Raw genomic sequence first — 22,881 nt, 5'->3', positions numbered from 1 at the left:
TACAGAGCCTTGCTTTATTGCCTAACCTGGAGTGCAGTGGCATGGTCTCTCAGCTCACTGCAACCTCTGCCTCCCAGGTCCAAGTGATTCTTGTGAGCCGGAATTACAGGCACACGCCACCACGCCCAGCTAATTCTTGTGTATTTTTAGTAGAGACGGGGTTTCACCATGTTGGCCAGGCTGGTCTTGAACTCCTGACCTCAAGTGATCTGCCTGCTTCGGCCTCCCAAGCTGCTGGGAATTACAGGAGTGAGCCACTGTGCCCATCCCTATTTTTATTTCAGTGTGCTGTGCCCTTGTTTTTTGTTACTTTTTAGCCTGATGTTTTAGCCTCCTTCCTGGCTATATAAAGGAAGCTTCTTTGATTTTAGCAGTAAGCTGTTTCTGATTTGCTTTGTAGGGTACATGACTTCTAAGAAGGTGTTCCACCTAAAGAATATGTTCTTTTTAAAATGTATTATTTTAGCCGGGCGCGGTGGCTCAAGCCTGTAATCCCAGTACTTTGGGAGGCCGAGGCGGGTGGATCACTAGGTCAAGAGATCGAGACCATCCTGGTCAACATGGTGAAACCCTGTCTCTACTAAAAATACAAAAAACATTAGCTGGGCATGGTGGCGCGTGCCTGTAATCCCAGCTGCTCAGGAGGTTGAGGCAGGAGAATTGCCTGAACCCAGGAGGCGGAGGTTGCGGTGAGCCGAGATCGCGCCATTGCACTCCAGCCTGGGTTACAAGAGTGAAACTCCGTCTCAAGAAAAAAAAAAAATAAATAAAATGTATTATTTTTATTTTAGATTCGGAGGTACATGTACAGGTTTAGTTTTTATTTTTTAAAATTTACCCTCCTGGTAATTCACAGAGCAACAGGTTTGTTAAACCTGGGTATATTGTGTGATGCAGGGCTTTGGGCTTCTAATGACAGCATAATACCTGTAGGTAGTTTCTCAACCTTGGCCCCTCTCCCTCCTTCTCCCCTTTTGTGGTCCCCAGTGTTTATTATTCCTATCTTTGTATCCCTGTGTACCCAATGTTTAGCTCCCATCTATATGTGAGAACGTGTGGTATTTCTGTTTTCTGCATTAATTTGCTTAGGCTAATGACCTCAAGCTCTATCCATGTTGCTGCAAAGGACATGATTTTGTTATTTTTTATGACTGTGTAAAGAATACGTTTTAAGATTTTCTACCTTGAGAATATATTCTTTTGAAGTTAACCCTAGGTTCTGGGACCATAGTTTCCTGACCACATGATCACAGCTCAGATTTTGAGAATTGACTTTTTTCGGTTAACTTTTTTTTCTTATTTAAAAGTTTTTTTTTTGGTGTGGAATAAAAAGACAGCCTTATCCAGAAATAGCCATAGTTACACCTTGCTACATAGTGTTGTAGACCGTTTTATACATATAAATGAGATGCATATATATTTATACGTAAATATGATACTTACATCTGTATAATTGAAATTGGATTAATTATACTATGCATATTTTATACTCTTTTTTATCTTAATAGATTATATATATCTTTCAAGATACATCTGATTGGGGCCTGTATTAGTCTGTTTTCACACTGGTTTTGCTCTGTTGCCCAGGCTGGAGAGCAGTGGTGTGATCATGGCTCACTTCAGCCTCTACTTCCTGGGCTCCAGTGATCCTCCCATCTCAGCTTCCTAAGCATCTGGGACCACAGGTGTGCAGCACTAGGCTTAGATAATTAAAAAAAATTTTTTTTTGTAGAGGTGGGGTCTCCTTGTGTTTTCCAGACTGGTCTTGAATTCCTGGGCTTGAGTGAACCTCCCATCTTGGCCTCCCAATCTGCTGGGATTACAAGTGTGAGCCACCTTGCCTGGCCCATAAGAGGTCTCTTAATTTATTCAACAGACATTGTGTATTACTGTGCACCAGATGTTGGCAATAAATAGTCAGAAATGACTGCCCTTGTGTAAGTACTAATGGGCAAAGATAAATAATCAAAATAGAATATTAAGCAGTAGTAAGTGCTATGGTGGAAGAAAAGCAGGGATGGGAGATGGGGAATATAGGGGAAGTGAAGTTTCAAAAAGAGCACAGTCAGCAAAGGTCTTGTTGAGAAAGTATTAGAATAGACACCAAGGAAGTGTAGGAATGTACCAACAAGGAGAGATCAGTATAGAGTAGAGAAGGTGAGGGGAGTGGTAGGAGACGTTGATGGGGGTAGGCATGGCGAGGTGGGTAGTCGATTATGTGACGCCTAGTTGGCAATTGTAAAGCTCCTATTCCAGTGGAAAGTTTAGATGTCATTTATATCTTGAAATGATTGCTCTAACTGCTGTGCTGAAAATAGCATGGGGGTCTGCAAGGTGTGTGAGGCAAAGACACAGCACAGAACCCATTTAAGAGACTATTGCATTAATATAAGCTAGAGATGCCAGTGGTTTAGATGAGAGTAGTGAAAAATGGTTTGGTTTCAGATACAGTTTGGCAATATGCATGATGGGATTTGCTGATAGATCGGATGTGGGGTGTAACAGAAAGAAGAGTTATGACACCAAGGTTTTTAGCCTGAACAACAAGAAAAATGGAGCCACCATCCGCTGACATGGGAACACTAGGAGGAATAAGTTTGGAGTTACATGGAGAACACTAGGAGGAGAGATTTAAGTTCATTCAGTTTGGAACATAATACGTTTGAGGTGCTTATTATACAAGGGGAGGTGTAGAGTAGGCAGAGGTCTTAGCTGGCCGTAAAATTTGGAAATTGTGGCCTATATATGGTATTTAAAATTATGAAACTGGGGCTGGGCACAGTGGCTCACACCTGTAATCCCAGCACTTTGGGAAACTGAGGTGAGTGGATCACGAGGTCAGGAGATCAAGACTATCCTGGCCAACATGGTAAACCCCCGTCTCTACTAAAAATACAAAAAACTAGCCAGGCGCAGTGGTGTGAGCCTGTAGTCCCAGGCTGAGGCAGGGGAGTCGCTTGAATCCAGGAGGCAGAGGTTGCAGTGAGCCAAGATTGCGCCACTGCACTCCAGCCTGGTGACAGAGCAAGACTCCACCTAAAAAAAAAAAAAAGATTATAAAGCTGGGTAAAATTGTCAAAGAAGTCAAGATAGGAAGTAGTAGAGCTCAGAGAATCGAGGCCTGGGCCCTCAATGTTTAGAAATTTGGAAGATAGGAAGAATAAGCAAAGGAGACTAAGAAGAACAGCCAGGGAAGCATGAGGGAAATCTAGAGAGGGCACACCTGTGGAAACTATGAAGACTCTTACCTGGTTTTAGCATGTGACTTCCCTTCCAGACCCAGTGGGTTGATTTTTCTCCTGTGTAAGTTTCTAAAATTAAATATATACACTAGCTTCCTTCCCTCCACATCCTCCCAGACATTTAGCTTTAACAAGATTGTGCTTTTAATAAACAAAATTCAGTGTAACTACTCTGTCAACTGTTGTTCTTGAGCAACAGCTTATATGCACTGGGGCCTCCCTGAGCAGTCCCTGTTACTGCTGCTCTGTTACTACTGGAGCTAACATCTGACTTACAGAGAGTAAGCAGCCAAGAAAGAGGAGTTATCAGCTCATCAGCTGCTGGCAAATTGTTCCTGCTAATTCCAAGCATTCGCACAGGATTAACTTTTACAGCTTCAAGGACTAGGCTATCTCTCAAACTTGTTTATTACCATTTACTTATTGGTCAGTTTAAGCATGTGATAATTTGCCCTTCTTGTCACTTGTAAATAAGGTGGGTATATTTTAGTTACCTATTGCTTTTTGTAACACATTATCCCAGAATTTAACAGCTTATGACAATATTTATTTTCTCACTACTTTTGAGGGTCAGGAATTTGGGAGCAGCTTAGCTCTGTGGTTCTGGTGAAAGGCTTCATGAGGTTGTAATCAGCATGTCCACTGTGGCTGCAGTCACCCAAACACTTAACTGGGCCTGGAAGATCCACTTCCAAGATGGCTCACTCACATGACTGTTGGTAGGAGGCCTTAGTTCCTCACCATCTGGGCCTCTCCGTAGGGCTCCTTGAATGTCCCTATTAATTGGCAGCTAGCTTCTCTTGGAGTTAGTGATCCAAGACAGTAATAGAGGAAGAAGAAAAAAAAACTCATAGTGCCTTTTTATATCCTAATTTTGGAAGTCACACACTGTCATTTCTGCTACATTTTATCTGTAAGAGGTGAATCACTAAGTCTAGCCCACATTCAAGGAGAAGAGAACTAGCTCCACCTCTAAAGAATTTATGAATGTATTTTAAAATCACCACAGTTTGCCCTCTAGCCACAAACTGTTTACACTTCTCCCATGTGAAAATGCACTCACTTCCTCCCAAGAGCTATCAAAAGTCTCCTTCTTCTATAGCATCTGCTTGAAATATAGGTAGGTTGTCCTATATTATAAATATAAGTTGTCCTTTAATCAGGTCCAAGTATGGGCATGGCTCCTTGGGTATAGTTCCTCAGGTACCATTCCTTTTGATATGAGGACCTGTGAACTAAAGAGACAAGTTATCTGCCCATCACATACCCAACATACAGTGATGTGGACAGGCAGTGATTTTGAACAGGTATAGAGATTTCCTGTTCCAAAAGGGAAAATGGAGGCATAAAGAAGTTGCTGGTTCATAGCAATTCTGATAGTTGTCTCGACAGATGTCAGAAGTTCCTTGACTGGGACTTAACTTCCACTTCTACCCAGGAGTTCTCTGTGACTCTGGAGTCCACCCTTTTAGTCATCCGTTCTTTTCCATTAAAAGTAAATTTGTAGCTGCATAGTTTTCTTAGCTTGCTTCTTGCTGGTAGAAATTTGAGGGCCCAAAGACCTGTTTTCATTTTGTACTATTTTTGCACCTTTCCGTTTAGGCTGGCAGTGTTTCTTTTTAAAACTTGGAGTATCCTGTGAATCTTACTGGGATTCATGCCATTTGGCAAAAGCCACACCCACAAATCTCTTCTAAATAGGCGTTTTCCACCTTGGGCTTCTGCTGGAATTGCTGAGGGATTCCACTTGTAGTGGGTACAGTCGTGTCCCCCAGAAAGTTGTGCTCACGTCCTAAACCTGATAAGGTCACGTGAATGTGACCTTGTTTGGAAATAGGGTCTTTACAGATGTAGCCAAGTTATAATAGATGATACTGGATCAGGAAGGGCCCTAATCCAATGGTTGATAAGTCTTAAAAGAGAGAGAAATTTGGCTGGGTGCGGCGGTTTACTCCTGTAATCCCAGCACTTTGGGAGGCCAAGGTAAGTGGATCACCTGAGGTCAGGAGTTTGAGACCAGCCTGGCCAGCATGGTAAAACCCCATGTCTACTAAAAATTAAAAAAATTAGCCAGGCATGGTGGTGCATGCCTGTAATCCCAGCTACTCAGTAGGCTGAGGATGAGAATCGCATAAACCCGGAGGCAGAAGTTGCAGTGAGCTGGGATCACACTACTGCACTCCGGCCCAGGTGAGAGGGAGACTTTGCCTCAAAAAAAAAAAAGGTACAGATTTGGACATGAACACAGAAGGCACAGGGAAGAAAGCCATGTGATGACAGAGGCAGAGATTGGGGGGACATAGGTCTACAAACCAAGGAATGGCAAAGATTGCTGGCAGCCAACACCAGAAGCCAGGAAAGAGTCATGGAACTGATTTCCCCCAGAACTTCCAGAAGGAACTAACCCTACTGACACCCTCCAGAACAGCAAATAAATTCCTTTTGTTTTAAGCTACCCAGTTTGTGGTAGTTCGTTTTAGCAGCCCTAGGAAACTAACACAACACTCTTAAGCTTAGTCCAATTTTCTAACTGAATGATTCTTTAGGTACCATTTTCAATCTTTCTGAGGTGGTGGTGGTTGTTTTGGAGACAGAGTCTCACTCTGTCACCCAGCTGGAGTGCAGTGGTGTGATCTTGGCTCATTGCAGCCTCTGCCTCCCAGGTTCAGATGATTCTCATGTTTCAGCCTCCCGAGTAGCTGGGATGCCCAGCTAATTTTTGGATTTTTAGTAGAAAAGTGTTTCTTCATGTTGGCCAGGATGGACTCAAACTCCTGGCCTCAAGTGATCCTACCACATTGGCCTCCCAAAGTGCTAGTATCATAGGCATGAGCCACCACACCAGGCCCTTTCTGAGGTCTTAACAAAGACTTGTTCTAGCCTAATCCTCGGCTTCATCTGAAATTGGTCTTTTGGCGGTTCCCTGGATTCAATCTTTGTTTGAAATCTGTTTCTTAATTTAGTATCATTTACTATCTGGAGATGCTGGGGATTCTCAGAATTATACAATTTGTCTGTCCTTCCTTGAATTCATCCCTCTTTTGCATTTTAAAGTAAGCAGCAAGAAGCCAAGAGGTAATTTCAAAAGTGGATATCTCTTTAGCTAGATTATCAACCAGTTTGTGGACCACATCTGCTTTCCATGTTATGGTAAGGCAACAACTTTGCCAGTATATAACAAGGATCCCTTTCCCTCCAGTTTCTAATAAGATTTTTTCTGCATTTTCTTAATCTCTCACCCTAACTTCCTCAAAGGCCGTGGTGCTTCTACTGTTTTTTCCAGGCTCTTCAAACTTCACTGATCCGCTCCTCAAAGTCCTTCTAACTTCTGCCCACCTGCTGGGTGCCATAGATATTCTCGTGTTGCAGGTCTTTATTATAGCAGCACCCGTATCCAGATACCAAAATCTGTGTTATCTATTGCCATATAACAAATTATCTCAGAGCTTCGTGGCTTAAAACAACAAATATTTATTATCTGACAGATTCACATGATCAGGAACAGGTTCAGTTGGAATAGCATAGCTGAGTGGTTCTGGCCCAGGATTTCATGAGCTTACAGTCAGATGTTGGCCACTGCTGTAGTCATCTACAGGACTGATTAGGCTTTACACATATTCTGGCAGTTTTGTTCTGGCTGTTGGAAGGAGTACTCAGTTCCTCATCACGTGGACCTTTCTGTGGGACTGCTTGATATGGCACTCTCCGAGAGCAAGTGATTGATCCAACAGAAGTACCAGGAGAAAACACCTTCCCACCACCGCCCCCTTTTTTTGAGGGAAAAAAAAACCAAAAAGGCTGGAGTGTAATGGCATGATCTTGGCCTACTGCAACCTCTGCCTCCTGGGTTCAAGTGATTCTCCTGCCTCATTCTCCTGAGTAGCTGAGACTGCAGGCACCTGCCACCATGCCTGGCTAATTTTTGTACTTTTAGTAGAGAGAGAGGGTTTCGCCATGTTGGCCAGGCTGGTATCGAACTTCTGACCTCAAGTGATCCGCCCACCTCAGTCTCTCAAAGTACTGAGATAACAGACATTAGCCACCGCACCTGGCCATTTCCCCCCTTTTTTTGACCTTGTCTTGGAAGTCACAGATTATCAATTCTGCCATATTCTATTGTAAAGTGAGTCACGAAGTCCAGCCCATACTCAAGGGAAGATTATAAAATAATTTTTGGACATATTTTAAAAATAACACTAAGCATTCTAAAAAACAAACTGAATTTATAGATGCTGAGAATAGAATGGTAGTTACCAGGGGCTGTAGGGCAGAGGGCGTGAATTAGGGTGATAGTTGTTGAAGGACACAAAATTTCAGTTAAAAGTTCAAGAGATCTGTTGCACAACATGGTAACTGTAGTTAATAACAGTGTTTTCACCCATGCGGTGGCATATGCCTGTAATCCCAGCACTTTGGGAGGCCAAGACAGGCGGCTTACTTGACAGCCCAGCCAACATGGTGAAACCCCATCTCTACTAAAAATACAAAAATTAGCTTGGCATGGTGGTGTGTGCCTGTAATCCCAGCTACTTGGGAGGCTAAAGCTCAAGAATTGCTTGAACCTGGGGGACGGAGGTTGCAGTGAGCTGAGATCGTGCCACTGCACTCCAGCCTGGGTGACAGAACAAGACTCCGTCACAGAACAAAACAAAACAACAACCAGTGTTTTGTACATTTGAAAATTGCTAAGAGAGTAGATCTTTAGTGTTATTGTTGCAAATAACTTTGTGAGGTAATGCATATGTTGATAGTTTGATGTCATCCACAGTGCGTACATACTTCAAAATATGTTGTATACCATAATATATACAATTTTTGTCAGTTAACAATAATGAAAAATAATACAAAAAAAGCAAGCAAACAAACATGGAACAGTGTAGTTAGCTGCTGTTGAACTTTAATACCAGGGAAAGTGTAATGTTGGCCACTACCCTTGCTATGTTAGTTGGCTTAATAAGTAAAGTGGGAACCAGGGACTTAAAATTGCATGTAATTGCCGAGTGCAGTGGCTCAACGCCTGTAATCCCAGCACTTTGGGAGGCTGAAGTGGGAGGATCACCTGAGGTCAGGAGTTTGAGACCAGCTTTGCCAACGTGGTGAAATCCCATCTGTATTAAATATACAAAAAATTAGCTGGGCGTGGTGGGCACCTGTAATCCCAGCTACTTGGGAGGCTGAGACGAGGATCACGTGAACCCAGGAGGTGGAAGTTGCAGTGGGCCGAGATCGAGCCACTGCACTCCAGCCTGGGTGGTAGAGTGAGACTTCGTCTCCAAAAAAAAATCAGATCATCCAGAACACAGAAGATCTAAGAGAACAATTTCTTCAGGTTTTTCTTTTGCTGAGGCATCACTTCAGTATCTCCTTGGGTAAAAAAGACTCATTTGTATAAAGAACTGTGTACCTGTGCCATCTTAAATATTCAGAGTGACAAATACTAAGCATGTGTGTATTTATATGTGTTTGTGTCATAATCATAGGAAACAACCTTAAAATAGAATTATTGATTAAACTTTTTTTGTTTTTTTAAAAGGCACCCTTTAAATGATATTGAGAAACCCAATGTGTACAACATACAAAAATGGAACTACCCTTGTTAAAGGGAGGTGGGTCCAGAATTCCAGTGGCTCAGCATCCCTTTTAACCCTTCCTCATATTGATGCCAGATATACAAGAAACATAGTTTGAAAACTAGACTACACCATCAGATCCCCTTCTAGCGTAATTCACAAAAATCTATTAATTTATAAGATAGCAGAGCGGCTGGGCGCGGCGGCTCACACCTGTAATCCCAGCACTTTGGGAGGCTGAGGCGGGCGGATCACCTGAGATCAGGAGTTCGAGACCAGCCTGGCCAACATGGAGAAACCCCATCTGTTATTATTAAAAAAAAAAAAAAAATGTTAGCAGAGCTCAGGAAGATAGCCATAATAACAAAATAGCACACTGCTGTGTGGCAGGCTGATTTCTGGTGCTGTCTCTTGGATAATAGCCAATGAAAAGCCGTTTGGTTTTGGTTTAGGGAAGTAGTTGGTGATTAGGCAGCCATGGATATCTGTAGAGTACTTTCATTAGTCTGTTGTCTTATCTAATTTTTTCTTCTCTAACAGAATACTACAACACATCTTTGCAGGATTCTTTGCAAATTCTGCCATTCCTGGATCTCCACACCCTTTTTCCTGGTAAGTAACTTAACTGTTTTCTATCTTACTCTATTGGAGTGGCATCGTTTTATTAGGTGCTGTCATTTCTGTGCAATAGAGAAAAAGAGCTGCATAGGTGAGTATGTAGATGTAACTGGAGGCTGCTAGACTGCCATTATCTGCTAAGCCCAAACTTAATCAGAACTTTTGTTTTTTTATTGTTCAGGCTCAGGAGAGAGCTGTTCTGGTCCCCCAGGATGTTTGGGTGCTAGAAAGGTCTTGATTCCTTTTATATTCAGGTCTGAGAGTTGTGTTGAGGTAGGGAATGACATGGTCCCTGCCAGGCTTGGTATCTGATTTGTGGGTTTCCCCTGTAGACTACATAGGACTACATAAATTCTTTATGCCTTAAGAATTTCTGAAATTGAAAACATTATGCTGAACTTTATTTTTTCAAAGTGAGAAGATTTGTCAGAAGAAACAATAGGCTATAATTCAGTATCAGAGTGACGCTTATGTATGATAGGCATTAAAGATGGAATTTCTTCTTGTCTGGAAAATTATTTGCCGCTTCTAACAGTGGCCCAGAAGGCTTCTTTGTTCAAAGGAACCTCAGTCCTTTTAGGACCTCTGGGTGGCATCTAGTAGTCTGGACCTCTGCTGGTAGTATACCAGCAGCTGCGGGGGTGGGAGAGAAGGTGTTGCCAAGTCCCTTTTGCAATGGCTCTAAGTTGTGATTCAGAGAGACTGCTATGGCTACTTCTCTGCTTGAAAGCTCCTCATTGTCCAGAACTGTGGGTGGCTTCTTATAATGAGGGATGTTTGGTGTAGATTTTGACCAGTTATGAAGGAAAACTCTCCTTAAAAAGCAGCTCCATCTGTATTTAATATAAGTGGGCACAGAAAAGATAAATTTTTGAAACCAACAGGCAATGAGTCACTCTTTTTGTTCTGGCATGTCGTGTGGTACTTTAGGTAGGTTCACATTTTATGTTCTAGTTAAGTAAAATTCCTGGAGAATGAGATAACTATCTCTAGATAATCTGTTTGATCTTGAAAATACACAGAATTCTTTGCCTCTTGATCCTGGAAGACTAGTGACTTTCCAGCTCTGAGAGAGAACAGGATCCCTCTGCCAATTTTTTTTCTGTGGTGTAAGGCAGAGCCTGGTCACTCCATCTAATGCTGTCTGTCTCATCTCATGTATAGGAGCGGGATGCTGCACTCCAACCCTGGGGACTATGCCTGGGGTCAGACAGGGCTTGATGCCATTGTAACCCAGGTGAGGAGCTGCCTTTTGAGGGTGTCTGTTCAGTGTGTCTCATGGTTCCACAGACTTCCTGCTTTCCTTCTGCTACTTTCTGAAATGGGAGTCACTCTGCTTTCTCTAATATTTTGAGCTTTGGGGATTCTATTTTACTAAAGGGATGATTGATTTATGGGGTTAGCTCAGTATCCATGCACTTTCTGGATCCGAGAGAATTTCTAGAAGATGATTTCACCTCCGCAGGAAGAAAAGACTTCTGTAACAAATAGTATTTTGTATTTTTGGTCTCTCTTGTTCAGTCCTATAAGGATTCTATTAACAAGTATTTCACAAAAAAGGAGGGTTTCCTCACATGTTGAAGCAGGGATTTCTGCTAGATGGAACAAAGTAGGGGAAGGAAGCAGAGAAAAGGGTATTCCCATGCCATGTGTAATTGCTTCCATTTGTTTATGTTCATTTTAATTTGATTGGTTTTTCATTTCCCTTGTGGATTTCTGAGAACAGAAAGCATGTCCTTTAAATTCAGTCTTCTTATAGGCAGTAATTTACCTATTTCTTGGCTTACATTATGCTACTTTTCATACTTCTACTTTTTGTTCTTCCAGCAGAGTGAAGCTTTTGGACCAGTTACGTAGTACTTTTTATTAAGCTATAGTTTTATTCATGACATCACAACCCTTTTGCTGCCTCTGACGTTGCTTTATGCCCAAAGGTGGGCTTTGCAATCATGGGTTTGTCTGTAGGCTTATACCAGTGTCACTCTGAAATTGTAAATTAATTATGAGTGTTCTGGCAGCAGGAAAGGGGGAACCCAAGCCTCTCAGAGCCTTGCAGAAGTTAAGAGTAACTAACATACCTAATATCTGCACTGTTTGTTCTCAGCTGGAGCAGCTCCCTCTCCAGGGATACTGAGATGTCTGCCACTTCATCTTTTTCTTTCTCTCTCTCTCTCTCTTTTTTTTTTTTTTTTTTTTTTTTTTTTTGTAGCTTTTAGGACAACTGGAAAACACAGGTCCTCCCCCAGCTGACAAGGAAAAGATCACATCTCTTCCAACAGTGACAGTAACTCAGGAACAAGTTGGTAGGTTCATTTTTATACTTACTCTGTCAACTTCTTTTTTTTTTTTTTTTGAGACGGAGTTTCGCTCTTGTTACCCAGGCTGGAGTGCAATGGCGCGATCTCGGCTCACCGCAACCTCCGCCTCCTGGGCTCAGGCAATTCTCCTGCCTCAGCCTCCCGGGTAGCTGGGACTACAGGCACGCGCCACCATGCCCAGCTAATTTTTGTATTTTCAGTAGAGACGGGGTTTCACCATGTTGACCAGGATGGTCTCGATCTCTTGACCTCGTGATCCACCCGCCTCGGCCTCCCAAAGTGCTGGGATTACAGGCTTGAGCCACCGTGCCCGGCAACTCTGTCAACTTCTGATCTCTGTTCAAAATCCCAGTATTTTCTGACAGGTGAAAAGTTTAAAAAATGAACAAAAAGAAAAAGAAAAAAAAGATAAGTGAGAAAAAAAAAATCCATGATACCTTCCTATATTAAGGACCTTTTTGTGAAACCATAGCCCTAATTCCTACCTGGGTGCCAGATCTGGAAAGTTCCTACCCCTTAGGTTAGTCAGTAGGTATTTCCTGAGCAATTACCATGTCTCTTTTTTAGGTGCTATTGGGAATAAAGAGGTATAAAGGTAGATGAGACTTGATTCTAATAAGTTGAAGAAAAACTTATCAAATGATTAAAAATTGTATTGGACACATGATACTAACATTGGGGAAAGGAGAAGAGAAAAAAATAGGAGGCTGGGAATTTGTTTTAAATCTACTTTGTATCAGGTACAGTTAGGTATATTAGTCATAGATATTATTTATAAGAACTGAAGGAATTTAGTGAAAAGGGATGGCATTTTGGACTAACATTGGCGACAAGGGACAGCATTTTGGACCTAAACCATCAATTTAGTTTTAGAATGAGAAATTTCAAAGACAAGATGGGCCATCTTACGTCATTCTATTTAAGGAAAGTATGAACTAATATAAGAATATCAACATATACATGGTGTGTGAGTTAGGAAAAGTGGTCTTTAGGGAAGATTAGTTTGGGGGCAGTGTGTGAAACATATTCAAAGCGAGAGAGAGCAGGAACAGGTATTAGAGTCTGTTGCAGCAGTCCAGGTGGGGTTCAGGTGATGGTGACAATGCTAAGAGAAAGGAAAGCGTAGATTAAGAAGATTTTTTTTTTTTCTTTATTTTTAAAGAGACAGGGTTTCACCATATTGGGCAGGCTGATCTCAAACTCCTGATCTTGTGATCTACCTGCCTTGGCCTCCTAAAGTGCTAGGATTACAGGCGTGGGCCACCACACCGGCCAGAAGATCATTTTGGAGAAAGGCTTTCCTCACTGATTGCATAATGGATGAAGGAGGAGAAAGAGTCAGAAATAATTCTAAGATTTCCCAGCTTTGTAACTTTAAACATGGTGCTGCCATCTTCAGGGATGGGGGAATAGTGAATGGCACTGGTTTGGGTAAGGAGATGAAGTGATGTTTTACATTTTTAATTTATTGATTTCTGAGGTGCCAGCTGAGAATCCAAGTGATAAAGAGGAGCTGTGAATTGCTATGAAGCTGATTTTAGGGAAAATTAAGTTGTAGCAAAGTATAGGATATGTTTGGAGGGTTAAGACAATGGAATTTGGGATACTAGCTGGGAGGCCATTGCAGCAGACTGGGCATGAAAAGTAAAAGAATTAGGCCAAAGTTGGTGGGAATGGAGAGTAAGGAGTAAATCTATTCAGTAGCAGTACTGCTCCAAATGCCTTATCTGCTGTTGGGGCATGGAGCATATCCCAGCCACTAGGCATATAGACTAGCTGGTAGTATTAGACATATTTGGTAAACTCAAAACTTGCTGCTTGGAACTCCCAGTAGTTTGTGACTGTTTCTTCTCAGAGGAGAGGGCTTTCTGCTCTTGATTTGGTGACCTGAGCTAAACTTTGGCTTTGCAGTTCTGCAGCACCACTTCTGATCTAGCTTTTCATTAACTTTTTTTTTCTTTTTCTTTTTTTTTGAGATGGAGTCTTGCTCTGTTGCCCAGGCTGAAGTGCAGTGGTGCAGTCTTAACTCACTGCAACCTCTGCCTCCTGGATTCAAGCAATTCTTTGCCTCAGCCTCCCGAGTAGCTGGGGTTACAGGTGTCCACCGCCATGCCCAGCTAAGTTTGTATTTTTAGTAGAGATGGGATTTCACCATCTTGGCCAGGCTGGTCTTGAACTCCAAACCTCAGGTGATCCATCTGCCTCGGCCTCCCAAAGCAGTGCTGGGATTACAGGTATGAGCCACCATGCCCGGCCCTCATTAACAGTTTTTACAGAGGACTTTAGGGTAGCCACACCTAAATAGGATGCTTCATCCCATGCTGAAAAGAGCATGGTAAAAGTGGCAAGTAGCTTCAGACACTGAACTGCTGAGATTGCTGAGATGAATTTCTTGGCTGTGGTGGACAGGTTGACAATGGAAACTGACTGCCAGAGGGCTGTCACATCTTTAGGAAGATGTTTTTTCTGTTTTACTGAACAGATCATCTAAGCCCCAGTTTATTTCTTCCAACTCTTTACATCAAGAAATGGGCCTTATGTAGTTCCTGTGTAGGCCTTTTTGGAGTAGACCCCATTCATCATTCCTCCTTTTCATGTCTCTGTTTACTACCATTGTTACCCTCATTTTGAAATATAATTCATGCCTCTTACTTGCCTGCCACTTGGGTACACATACATTTTCTTTTATCTCATGTGTTTTTTTTTTTTTCTTTTTCTTTTTCTTTTTTTTTTTTTTTTTTTTTCTTCGATACAGAGTCTTGCTCTGTAGCCCAGGCTGGAGTGCAGTGGCTTGATCTTGGCTCACTACAACCTCTGCCTCCCAGGGTCAAGTAATTCTCCTGCCTCAGCCTCCAGAGTAGCTGGGACTACAGGCACACACCACCATGCCTGGCTAATTTTTGTATTTTTCGTAGAGACGGGGTTTCACTATGTTGTATGTTGGTCAGGCTGGTCTGGAACTCCTGACCTCATGATCCGTCCGCTTTGGTCTCCCAAAGTGCTGGGATTATAGGCGTGAGCTACTCCACCTAACTCTTATGTCTTTTCTTTATGCATTTTCAGGGTTGGTAGAGACATTGGGTTAGTTTTTTCTTCCTTTTCTTTTTTTACTTTAAAATGCATTTCCTGCTTCAACAGATATGGGTTTAGAGTGTCCAGTATGCAAAGAAGATTACACAGTTGAAGAGGAAGTCCGGCAGTTACCTTGCAATCACTTCTTTCACAGCAGTTGTATTGTACCATGGTTAGAGCTGGTAAGTACAGCAAGTCATGGCTTCTTGGGGGGTTGATTGAGAGTACAGGTATAGTTAACAGTTCCTCGAGATCCAAGTAGATCAGATTTTATCCCATAAATCCCTGGCTAACTCTGATACTGTTATTTGTTTAGAACTTTTCTGGCCAAGGGTTACAAACTGTGTTCCACAGGCCACTGTGGCCCCCCGCCTGTTACTGTAAATAATTTTTTTTTTTTTTTTTTTTTGAGATGGAGTCACACTCTGTTACCCAGGCTGGAGTGCAGTGGCCCGGTCTCAGCTTACTGTAGCCTCTCCTGCCAACTTCAAGCGATTATCCTGCCTCAGTCTCCTGAGTAACTGGGATTATAGGTGCCCACCACCACGTCTGGCTAATTTTTGTGTTTTTAGTAGAGTCAGGGTTTCACCATGTTGATCAGGCTGGTCACAAACTCCTGACCTCATGATCCGCCCTCCTCGGCCTCCCAAAGTGCTGGGATTACAGGTGTCAGTCACCATGCCCGACTGCAAATAAAATTTTATTGGAACACAGCTATGTTTATTTGTTTATAGATTGTCCATGGCTACTTTTGTGCTACATCAGCAGAGCTGATTATTTATAACAGCTGTGGTGTGGCCTGCACAGCCTAAAATATTTGTTTTCTGTCCCTTTATGTATTTATTTTGAGACAGAGTCTCACTCTGTCACCCAGGCTGGAGTGCAGTGGTGTGATCTCTGCTCACTGAAACCTCCACCTTTTGGGTTCCAATGATTCTCGTGCCTCAGTCTCCAGAGTAGCTGGGATTACAGGCATGCACCACCACACCCGGCCAATTTTTGTATTTTTAGTAGAGATGGGGTTTTGCCATGTTGCCCAGGCTTGTCTCAAACTCTTGACCTCTAGTGATCCGCCTGCCTTGGCCTCCAAAAGTATTGGGATTACAGGTGTGAGCCAGTGCACCTGGCCAATTTTCCTGTCCCTTTAAACAAAAAGTTATTTGACCTCTGCTCTAGATCATATGGGAATTAATGGGCAGTTACCCTCTTGTCATAGATCGCTCTCTGTTTGTGGTTAGCTCTGTTTGGTGGTATGTGTGAGCTGTTACTAAGTTGCTGGACTAGAATTGTGCCTGTCAGTTCTGCTTAAAGTTCTGTTTGGGAGATATCCTGGTATCACACCTTAGACGCCAGAGCATGTGGTATGAGGATGCATTCCCTCTTGTTTTTCTATTCCAAGTCATCAGTTTTGATGTGACAATTCTCAGGGTTACTTAAGTGTGCAGTACTCCCAGCTTCTCAGGCCAGGATCTTCACATAGACTAATATTTTTCTGTTTCAGCATGACACATGTCCTGTATGTAGGAAGAGCTTAAATGGTGAGGACTCTACTCAGCAAAGCCAGAACTCTGAGGCCTCTGCAAGCAACAGATTTAGCAATGACAGTCAGCTACATGACCGATGGACTTTCTGAAGCTAAAGACCACACCTGAATCAGGGCTATGGTAATCATCTTACCATAGCTGTAAATTGTATCAAAACAAAAAATTAGTAGATGGATATAGGAATCACATAAGAAACCCAATGCATAATATTAATGCAATGAATGTTTTTCTTCTCTAAATTTAAAGTTAGTATCTACAGATGGAATTGTATCTACAACAAAATGCCTCTTATTCATGAAATCAGAGTGATAATTTTCTAAGTGTGAAACTTAATTATGTAGGGCTCCCCCCACCTGAATAGAATCAATCCCTTAAAGTCTAGTTAGGGTCCTGCTATCTGTCATGTTGCCTTTGTAACAGAGGTTTCCACCTCCTTCTCCACCCTCTACCCCACCATTAGTGTATTTTACTATAAAAACAGTGGAACCACAGCCCTAAAGTCCTGCTGATATAAAGTCCTTTTGTCTTAATTGTACTTAAACAAACAAACAAAAAAAATCTACTCTTGATCACATTAGCTGTGAGGTGAGGCCAAATTAATTCAGGAATCTAAGACTGATGATTTTGTTTTGTCTTGATTCCCAGAGCACAAATCAAAGAAGAATTACAGTGAGAAGGGAAAAGTGGTTTACCATCATGGTGCTTTGGTTTTCTTATTTTAATTTTTAAAGACTACTTCAGTTGATGCAGTTTCCCCAGAAAACTACATAACGTATTTTGGGAGACGTATGTTGGTAGGAATCTGATTCCATTTCCTTTTTGGGAAAGAGTTGGGCAGCATACAGACATAGAAAGACAGATGTTTGAGATCTTTGCTTTTAAGATTGTAAAAAATGATCCCCAACTCATTGATTTTTGTTTGTTTCTTTCTGTTGCCTAGGCTGGAGTACAGTGGCACGATCTCAGCTCACCACAGCCTCGACCTCCCATGCTCAAGTGATCCTCCCACCTCAGCCTCCCTAGTAGCTGGGACTACAGGCATGTGCCACTATGCCTGGTTAATTTTTGTGTTTTTATAGAGATAGGGTTTTGCCATGTTGACCAGGCTGGTCTCAAACTCCTAGGCTCGAGCGATCCACCTGCCTCAACATCTCAAAGTGCTCAACTCATTGTTTACTGTCTTTTTTCCTAGTAATCTTAAAATAATTTGTGTCACAGAAATAGATGCAGTACGCATCTGCAGCCACTTCACTGTTTTTAGTAACCCATTGGTCTTCAGGACTTAAGATTTTACGTTGTCACATTTTAACTCTTTAAGCCTATTTTTCATCTCTGAAACTTTCCTTTTCTGCTTGGTTCTGGCTGTACTTGGACTCAAACTGACCAATGTGATCATGTCCGAAACAGCTTGGCCTGGGAGAGGTAGGCCTTATATTTTCAGCCTAGTAGCATCCCATGCCCATGCTCTTTGTAGTATTTAAGTATTTAACGTTGAATAAATGAAGAAGGTCAGGAACGTTGTGGAAACTTCAAAATCTCAAAAGGGGAGACATAACAGCTGTTGGTGTACCAAAAGAAGGTACTTAGGGGCACCATTAATATTGTCACATTAGCCTTTGATAGTTAGAATGATCAGAACAAGAACACCACTCTTTAATGGGTTTCTTTCTTGGCTAGGAGTCTCCTCAGTTTTTGTTGACTATCATATGCCAATTTGTAGGTGGTGGAAGGGAGCTAGAGATACCTTTTTCTTTACTTCGACAGAGGATAAAGGAGTCAGGGAGGGAAAGGAAAAAGTGGGGGGGTGGCCTGCTGAAATAATAGCCTGCCTCTAAAAGTTGCGACCAGGAAGTATGATTCAGCTGGGCTCAGAGAGAATAAAAGATGTTTTCTCATATACCTCCTGTATCACACCTCTGTCGTGATTGTTTATTTGGGGAATGAGATCTACTTAACTGTGGGTAGCCCCTGAAATGTAGCTTGAGAATACATACTGGTTTTGAATTGGGGAGGAAGACTTAAGGAAATGAGAGGTGAATTGTGAATATTTGGCCGCTACTTAGATGGAGGAAGGCTGTGTTGAAGTTGGAACACATTAGAGTTTTGAAGTACACAATGTCAGTTGTCTCAGAAAAATTATCATTGCCTGGACACTTTTGTCTGCCCATCAGCGTCTGGAAATGCCAGGACAGGCAGTTGTAGTTTTACTTAAGGCTAGAGAACTAATGCCTAGAGAACTAGAAAGGATCTGAGTTCTTTACAAAGATCTGAAAGCTTTACAAGTGGTAGAGACAAAGTGCTGGATAGGGATCTGCCTTTTTATACACAGTATAGCAAATAGCATCAGACTAAGTTATCTGAAATTTTCTTCACTTTTTTTGCTTTGATGGATGGAGGACGTGAGACTCATTTTGCTATTTCCCAGACCTGTCCCTTTTAATGAATCTGTTGTGTTTCTTCTTACAATGGGAGGTACCTCAGATGTCCAGGTTAATTTATGTTGAGGAGTTAGGGTTCTTTGGAGATTTATTATTATTATTATTATTGAGACAGAGTCTCTCACTCTATCACCTATACTGGTGGGCAGTGGCATGATCTCAGCTCACTGCAACATCTGCATCCTGGGTTCCAGTGATTCTTCTGCCTCGGCCTCCCAAGCAGCTGGGATTACAGGTATCTGCCACCATGCCCAGCTAATGTTTTATATTTTTAGTAGGGATGGGGTTTTTGTCACGTTGGCCAGGCTGGTCTTAAACTCCTGACCTCAGGTGATCTGCCTGCCTTGGCCTCCCAAAGTGCTCGGATTACAGGTGGGAGCCACCATGCCCAGCCTGAGATTTATCCTAAAGAATTGGTTCACACAGTTATTGAGGTTGCAAAGTTCCGAGATCTGCAGTGGGCCAGCTAGAAATCCAGGAGAGCTCCTGTTGTAGTTCCAGTCTTGACAGCCAGCATGGAGACCCAAGAAAGAGCTGATAGTTCCACTCCAGTTCAAAGGCAGGAAAAGACTGAGGTCTTGGCTCAAGCAGTCAGGCAGGAGGAGTTTTCCCTTACTTGTTCTGTTCAGACCTTCAACTCATTGGATGAGGACCATTCACATTAGGGAGGGCCATGTGCTTTATTCAGCCTACTGATTGGAATGTTAGTCTCATCCAAAACCACCCTCACTGGCACACCCAGAATACTCTGTGACCAAATATCTGGGTGTCCTGTGGCCTAGTCAAGTTGACACATAAGATTAACCATCACAAGAGGAAAAACAGAAATGATGCATATATACAGAGTGTTCCCAATCCCACTTAAGTTTCACCAAGTGAATAATGTGTCTGTATGAGAAATGCTTGCTTTGGCTTAGAGACCTCAGTACTGGTTACTGAGTTACTGACCTCAATACATAGTTAAGCAGTGGAAGAAATGTATATGGGATGTTTGCTGTGTATATAATGTCTATTTTTTCTTTTTAGCCTAAATTAACTCTGGAAGTCTGAGAGACCTCCCATTCTGGGAAGAAGCATTTTAGATTATTTGGTCTAACACCAGAACATGGTTGCGGTTAAGCATTTACTTCTAGGAATGCCATGTCCTTAAATGTTTCAGACACAGTTTAGATAAAATGCCCAAGGCAGGAGGCTGGATAGCCTGGACTTTTCAGATGTTCATTCTTTTACAGCTGGAAGGCTTACACACTCAGGAATCTGGAGACTTATAGAGTCAAGGGAGAGACAGTTCAACTTGCCCTGATTGTCAAAGAGAAAACTTGCGATTTCTGATCTTGGAACCCTTAGTTTGAACTTGAGGTCTTTAAATTCATGTTAAGCAGCCCTTTGAATTTTATGCAGTGCTGAACAGATTATTTTCTTATTCTGAATGACTTTTCATCTATATCTTTTCCATTATAATTCCAATAGTATATATGTATCCTCTTGTCTGTTACAGTTTGAAATGAGGGAAAAAATTATTTGGTTAGCACATAATTAGGAAAGATTTCTTAGAGATTGGTAGACTTGGGAGTTGTGAGGTCATATAGGGCAGTGCCTTGATTTATTGCTTCTGTGGTAGTTTCCAGATAGGTTAGTCTAACCCATCTTCACATGGGTTAGTTGTGGTTGGACAGAACTAGAGAGTCTGATGGGAAGAGCAAGATTTAGCTGATATCTCCAGTATCTTTAAAGTTTCAGAATTAATGAGTTCGGAGCAAGGAGAAGAAATAACCCCAGCATTAAAAATTAATTTTCTATCAAAGTTCCTGTTGCTGGTTCTCTGAAGAGTTAAGAAACTTGGAGAATCCAGAAAGACATTTTGTCCCTGTTGCTGTAGCTCTTTGACTCTTTCCCTACAATAATGCTTTAATTTATGAGAAAAAGACTAGAGGATGTAGAAATGGCTGTTAAATAGCTTCCTTTTAGCTCATCATAAAGTGTATCAGCATTTGCTGCGTAATAGTTGGGCAGGTGCTTCTTAAATGTTTTCTTTGAGCAGGAATTGGTCCAGGAATTGGCTCTCAAGTTAGAAGGAAAATTTGGGGGGAAGAACTTGAGTTTTCCCCAGTCTTTGATTAAATAGCTATTAGGAAAAAAATTTCTTGCTTATGTCTTTGTATTGCATATTTATATATATATATATATATATATATATATATATATATATATATGTGTGTGTGTGTGTAAATATAGGTATTTATATTCACAAACACATATATGCACATTTCACACTGGAGGAAGAAGGGATATGGTATGCACTGAGGTAAAGTGAGCAGGGATACAGAAGAGGGCTAGAGCCTCACAATCTGATTCTCTTGTTGTACGTAACCTGATCGTCAAAGAGAAGAGAAAACTTGTGATTTCTGATCTTGGAACCCTTAGTCTGAACTTGAGGTCTTTAACTTCATATTAAGCAGCCCTTTGAATTCCATGCAAAGGGTCTGTGTTTCCCTGAGTTCTCTGTTACAGGGCACTGTTGGCTTGGGCTGGTACCCTGTTTGCTCTGTGATGAAGGGATTCACTGGAGGTAAAAACCTAATCATTTCCAAGGGTTGAGACTAAATGACTTTGAGGAAAGGATATTCAACATCCGTTGCTTCTATATTATAATTATAAAATAGAATTATAATACAGTTATCTATTGCTATTGAAAAAAATATTTCTGACAAATTATTGACACCAAATTGAATAATTCATGACCTTCTACATGCTTCAGCTTCTTTCTCTCTGGTTTCCAGGTGCTGTTCCCTCAAAAAATACAAATTAAATACATTGGTCTTAATAAATCAGGAGGGAAGCATAGTCTGTGTCTGTTTTAAATGACAACAACAACAAAACAGCCTTTGGTGCTTAAGGAGTGGAAGACAGAATTTTTTTTTTTTTTTTTTTTTTTTTTGAGACACAGTCTCACTCTTTCGCCCAGACTAGAGTGCAGTGGCATGATCTCAGGTCACTGCAACCTCTGACTCCTGGGTTCAAGTGATTCTCTTGCCTCAGCCTCCCAAGTAGCTGGGATTACAGGCATGCGCCACCACACCCAACTAATTTTTGCGTTTTCAGTAGAGACAGGATTTTGCCATGTTGCCCAGGCTGGTCTCGAACTCCCGACCTCAAGTGACCACCTGCCTCAACCTCCCAGAGTGCTGGGATTACAGGCATGAGCCACCACGCCCGGGTGAGAAGACAGATTTTAAGAGAGGGAGCAGTGCTGGTATCTGAATAGGTATTTGGATGTTAGGGGAAAACCCTTTTTGGCCTCTGTGGTAGAGAGATGAGGAGATAAAAGTGCTGTTTACAAGAATAATCCATTGGAGCTTTGGGGATTGAGGAGGACTTATAACATAGAGTTCTGTTACTAACAATTTCCAAAATGAATCTCATATAATTTCGTCACTGACACAGTAAGATGGAGGAAATTTTTGATGGGATAAACATCACAAATGGCAGTCCTAAAAGGGGGAAATCCTAGCCTGCAGCAATGTTAGTGTCTCAGTAATCAGTCTGGGAGCCACTGGGCTGCTTCAGGGGTTTAAAATAGAACACATAGAATATGATGTGTGCAACTGGAGATGCTTTCCAGGGTCAAAATAGAGCCCTTGTCTGATCCAAACAACATTGTAAGGTTTTGATCTCATACCTGCCACAGACAGGTGCATTATAGGCATTCAACTTTAAGGTTTTATACATACAAACTTTACATTTTCCTGCCAAAATACATTTGGTGTCCACAGAAGTGTAGTTTGTATGTTGCCCTTTTTCCCTCTTTCAACCAGAACATATAGATCTGTGAATCATAGGCTTGTGGTTCTTTATCTTTTCCAAAAATTACTAGATTCTTGGCTGGGTGTGGTGGCTCCCGCCTGTAATCTCAGCACGTTGGGAGACTGAGGCAGCAGATCACTTGAGGTCAGGAGTTCAAGACCAGCCTGGGCAACACAGTGAAAGCCCATCTCTACTAAAAATACAAAAATTAGGCAGATGTGGTGGCAGGCACCTGGAGTCCCAGCTACTCAGGAGGCTGAGGAGGGAGAATCACT

General features: G+C 41.9%; 1 protein-coding gene and 1 long non-coding RNA gene across 3 annotated transcripts in view; one reads left to right on the top strand and one right to left on the bottom strand.

The window, feature by feature from the left end:
* The window catches only part of RNF115 (ring finger protein 115), a 78,682-nt gene extending 61,705 nt beyond the window's left edge, over positions 1-16,977 (top strand). For both annotated transcript variants that reach the window (XM_032268920.1, XM_032268921.1), the window contains 5 exons: positions 9,353-9,424; positions 10,595-10,667; positions 11,640-11,733; positions 14,887-15,002; positions 16,322-16,977. In XM_032268920.1, the coding sequence (XP_032124811.1) occupies positions 9,353-9,424; positions 10,595-10,667; positions 11,640-11,733; positions 14,887-15,002; positions 16,322-16,453 (487 nt within the window). In that variant the 3' untranslated portion in view covers positions 16,454-16,977. The remainder of the gene's footprint in view (positions 1-9,352; positions 9,425-10,594; positions 10,668-11,639; positions 11,734-14,886; positions 15,003-16,321) is intronic.
* LOC116543400 lies at positions 11,593-12,157 on the bottom strand. The gene is made up of 2 exons (XR_004265565.1): positions 12,067-12,157; positions 11,593-11,756 (listed from the first exon to the last, which is right to left on the bottom strand). It is a non-coding gene; the product is annotated as an uncharacterized LOC116543400 (long non-coding RNA).
* Positions 16,978-22,881: the final 5,904 nt, after the last annotated feature.

The sequence above is a fragment of the Sapajus apella genome, unplaced genomic scaffold (assembly GCF_009761245.1).
Source record: "Sapajus apella isolate SASKATOON/1434 unplaced genomic scaffold, GSC_monkey_1.0 scaffold187, whole genome shotgun sequence".
Lineage (NCBI taxonomy): Eukaryota > Metazoa > Chordata > Mammalia > Primates > Cebidae > Sapajus > Sapajus apella.
This window is presented reverse-complemented; position numbering and strand designations above follow the sequence as displayed.